At 39.9% G+C, this 3,140-nt stretch overlaps 1 protein-coding gene across 1 annotated transcript; it reads left to right on the top strand.

Annotated features, from left to right (window-relative positions):
- Positions 1-767: 767 nt before the first annotated feature.
- On the top strand, positions 768-1,971 carry LOC117271021 (stefin-C-like). The gene is made up of 3 exons (XM_033649092.2): positions 768-1,198; positions 1,301-1,405; positions 1,627-1,971. The coding sequence occupies exons 1-3, from the start codon at positions 1,106-1,108 to the stop codon at positions 1,762-1,764; spliced, it is 336 nt and encodes a 111-aa protein (XP_033504983.1). The 5' UTR covers positions 768-1,105; the 3' UTR covers positions 1,765-1,971.
- The last annotated feature ends 1,169 nt before the right edge of the window (positions 1,972-3,140 follow it).

Genomic DNA, 3,140 nt, shown 5'->3' on the forward strand with positions numbered 1-3,140 from the left:
GCGGTTCCCAACTGGTCCAGATTTCTCCTTAGTCATTAGTTCAAGGTCCACACAGTTAAATATATTCAGTGTCATACTTGCATTTGGCCATGTCCTTGGGCTAGTTTGCTGTCTCTGTTAAGTAGCTGTCCGTTAGTCACTAACTCTCCAGCAGGAAACCGCACGTTTTTACAAACTTGCGAGTCACTTGTGGTCCATTCAGAACAAACCCGAGGCCCACTTTTGGACTTCGACCTTCCAGTTGGGAAACACTGTCTGTACCTGTAAGTATTGCATAGCTGCCAACTGTCATGTATTCACCGTGAGAGTCACGCAATCAGTTGATTTCACACGGTCGCACGCCACGCCTCCAATTTCTCACTCGACAAAAAAAAAAAAAGTGCTGGTAGTCGTTCCACTTGACATGCTGCTGTTTTGTGCTATGACCTATTTAAGTACTGGGATTTGTTATTTACTTGACAACGCCTATTAAAAATAGATGTTGCCTTGGCTGAAACAAAGGGTAACAAATAAATTTAAGGTTTTCAGGAAGTTTGTTTATTCAAATAAAATAGACTTCCTAAAAAGGAAGACGAAAGCTGCTGAAGTAGACACTTTTGAGAAAAACAACCCGCCCAACCAGTTTTAACCGGTTTGACGGGGCTTTCCAGGGGTCTTTCAGGGTTCATGTGACTCAGAAGTGATGTTGTGACATGTATTAATTAGAAAAAATAAGAGTAGTTCTACACATATGATTGGTTAAAAACTTAAGAAAGTGAGCAAGAGAAAGAGAGAGAGACCGAATATTAAGGTCAGTTCCTGAGCCTTTTGGATTCAGTTCTTGGTCCGGACCACCAACTCAGATAGGTTTATTTGGATGCCATTTCTGGACAAAGAATAAACTGTCTTGCATTGGACTTCTGATCAGCCTCCTGGTTGATTTTATTGGAAGCAAGTTTTACTGAATATAGATCAACACCACAGACTTTTTTTGGTTCAAGGGCAACAAATTAAGCCTTTTACTCTTTATAAATACAAGCATATGTGACAGCAGGTGAAACTGTAACAAGTAAGCAGACAGTTGACTTCTCAGTTAACTTCAACGGACCGTGAGACAATCGCCAACATGTCTTCAGGAGGTGGTATGCCAGAGGCGGACATATTTGCATGGAGCGAGACAAAGGATGCCAATGAGGGAACTCAGGAATTTTGTGATAAGGTGAGCTTCAGTCTCTCTTCATTCTTCATAACCTCCTCACACAACTCTTTGGTTTGCATTTCAGTCTGGATTGACCTCATATTTAATTCCATTAACACACAGGTGAAGGGAGAGGTGGTGAAACAAACAGGCCAAAACTTTGCAGATTACAAAGCAGTGAAATACAGGAATAAGAATCTGTGTGGAGGAGAACACTTTGTCATCAAGGTAAATAATATTGTGACTGCCTCAGATGTGTGTCTTTGTTTAACATACATGTTGAATTAACTGTGACATCCAGTTGGACCTATGACACTTAGAATTCATGGCAGGACAGTGAACAGCAGTTATACACATCCTTGATGGTAAAGATCTTCACTGTTCAGCATCAAAAGATCCAGATGAATATATATTTTTGGATGTCCAATTTTCTTATGTTTTTTTTGCAGGTTCAAGTTGGAGAAACCGACTACATTCACCTGTATGTCACTCGTGTGACTGGGATTCGACACCCGGAGAGTGTACCTCCATCACTGCAAGGTGTACAGCAGAACAAAACCAAAGAGGACCCCCTGGAACCTTTTTAGAGACTGATCCCACAACCTGTTTCAACAGTGACAGTCTTACAGGCTGCAGTCTCATATTAAAATGCTCTGCTTCTTTATTCTGAAATGAAATGACGGTGACTTTAAATGCATTAACACATAGAGATAAAGACATCTGGTGTTGGGAAGCAGAAAGTTGAATGCAATACCTTCTGAAGACATAATAAAGATCAGATCATTAAAAATCTATACATGCTTCTTGTGGTTCATTTACAGGGTTTGCTTTTCTTTTGTTAAGTCTGATATCTAAAATATATGCCGTCTTGGCTAGAAGAAGAGAAAAACAAAGAGGACTAACAACATTAAGAGTCTCCACGATATGGACAGTGGTATAAATATCAGTACACCGTATGCCTTTATTAATTATCTCATGTGCTTCACCTGTGTCTTCTTCCACTCACCTGTGTGTAGTCAGTGACTGACGAGTGTATTTAAAGCCCAGTGTTTCAACCGTTCAGTTGCTATGTTGTCATTGTCGGCCTCGTGTGTTCATGCTTTCCAGCCTTTTCCTTGTGTTTGATTCCGTTTTTGACTCTGCTTGGATTTATGGACTTTTTTGTGTGATTTCCCTGAATGGACTTTTCTGCCATCAGTGACTGCCTTCATGTGTCTGGCCCCGACCTCCTTAGTAAATTGCCGTCTCTTCTATTTTTGTACTTATTTGCATGCCTAGTTATTTAAGTTTTTTAAGTTTAATTTTGAAATCTTTAATCTGACTCTTTCTCCTTGACTACTGTAACACTGGAATTTCTCAATTATGGGATCAATTAAGGTGTATCTTATCTCATCTTAAAGATTTGGATTTGATAAACTGTTCTTGGTGTTTTGCGTTTTCCTATGCAACTGAGTCCCAGTTTTGTACTTGATCATTTCATCGTTTCAAAACTATAAAAATACACTATAGATCAGATATTATGACATCCACTGATAAAGCTGTGGTATTTGATGAGATGTGAGTGAGAATGGGCTGGTAGAAATGCAACTATCTGTGGTGGGTTTGAAGCAAAATATGAAGCTCTGCCTTTAAATATTGTCCCATAAATCTTCGACATACTTTCTTCTGACTTTTATACATGTGAACTTATCAACTGTCACTGTAACATTCGTCATGTCTCCAGATTTCCATGTTGAAAAAGTTCAAGCGCCTCAACTTAATCCAGCACAATATAGTCAAGTTCTTTTGCTGCTTCAACACGAGCCATGGAAGGGCACTAGTTTTTGAGATGTTAGACATCAGCATGTACAACTACATGTGGAAGACCAACGGTGCCTCGATGTGTTTGAGTAACGTCAGCGCCATCACCTCATCATCAGGTATGAACACAGCCCCGTCCAATGTACAGCACAGCCCTGAACAC

This window comes from Epinephelus lanceolatus, chromosome 13, assembly GCF_041903045.1.
Source record: "Epinephelus lanceolatus isolate andai-2023 chromosome 13, ASM4190304v1, whole genome shotgun sequence".
In the NCBI taxonomy this organism is placed as follows: Eukaryota; Metazoa; Chordata; class Actinopteri; order Perciformes; family Serranidae; genus Epinephelus; species Epinephelus lanceolatus.

Coding starts and splice junctions, on each gene's coding strand:
- LOC117271021 (XM_033649092.2), top strand. CDS start 1,106: ATGTCTTCAGGAGGTGGTATGCCAGAGGCGGACATATTTGCATGGAGC. Junction 1,199..1,300: donor CTCAGGAATTTTGTGATAAG/GTGAGCTTCAGT, acceptor ATTAACACACAG/GTGAAGGGAGAGGTGGTGAA. Junction 1,406..1,626: donor GAGAACACTTTGTCATCAAG/GTAAATAATATT, acceptor TTTTTTTTGCAG/GTTCAAGTTGGAGAAACCGA.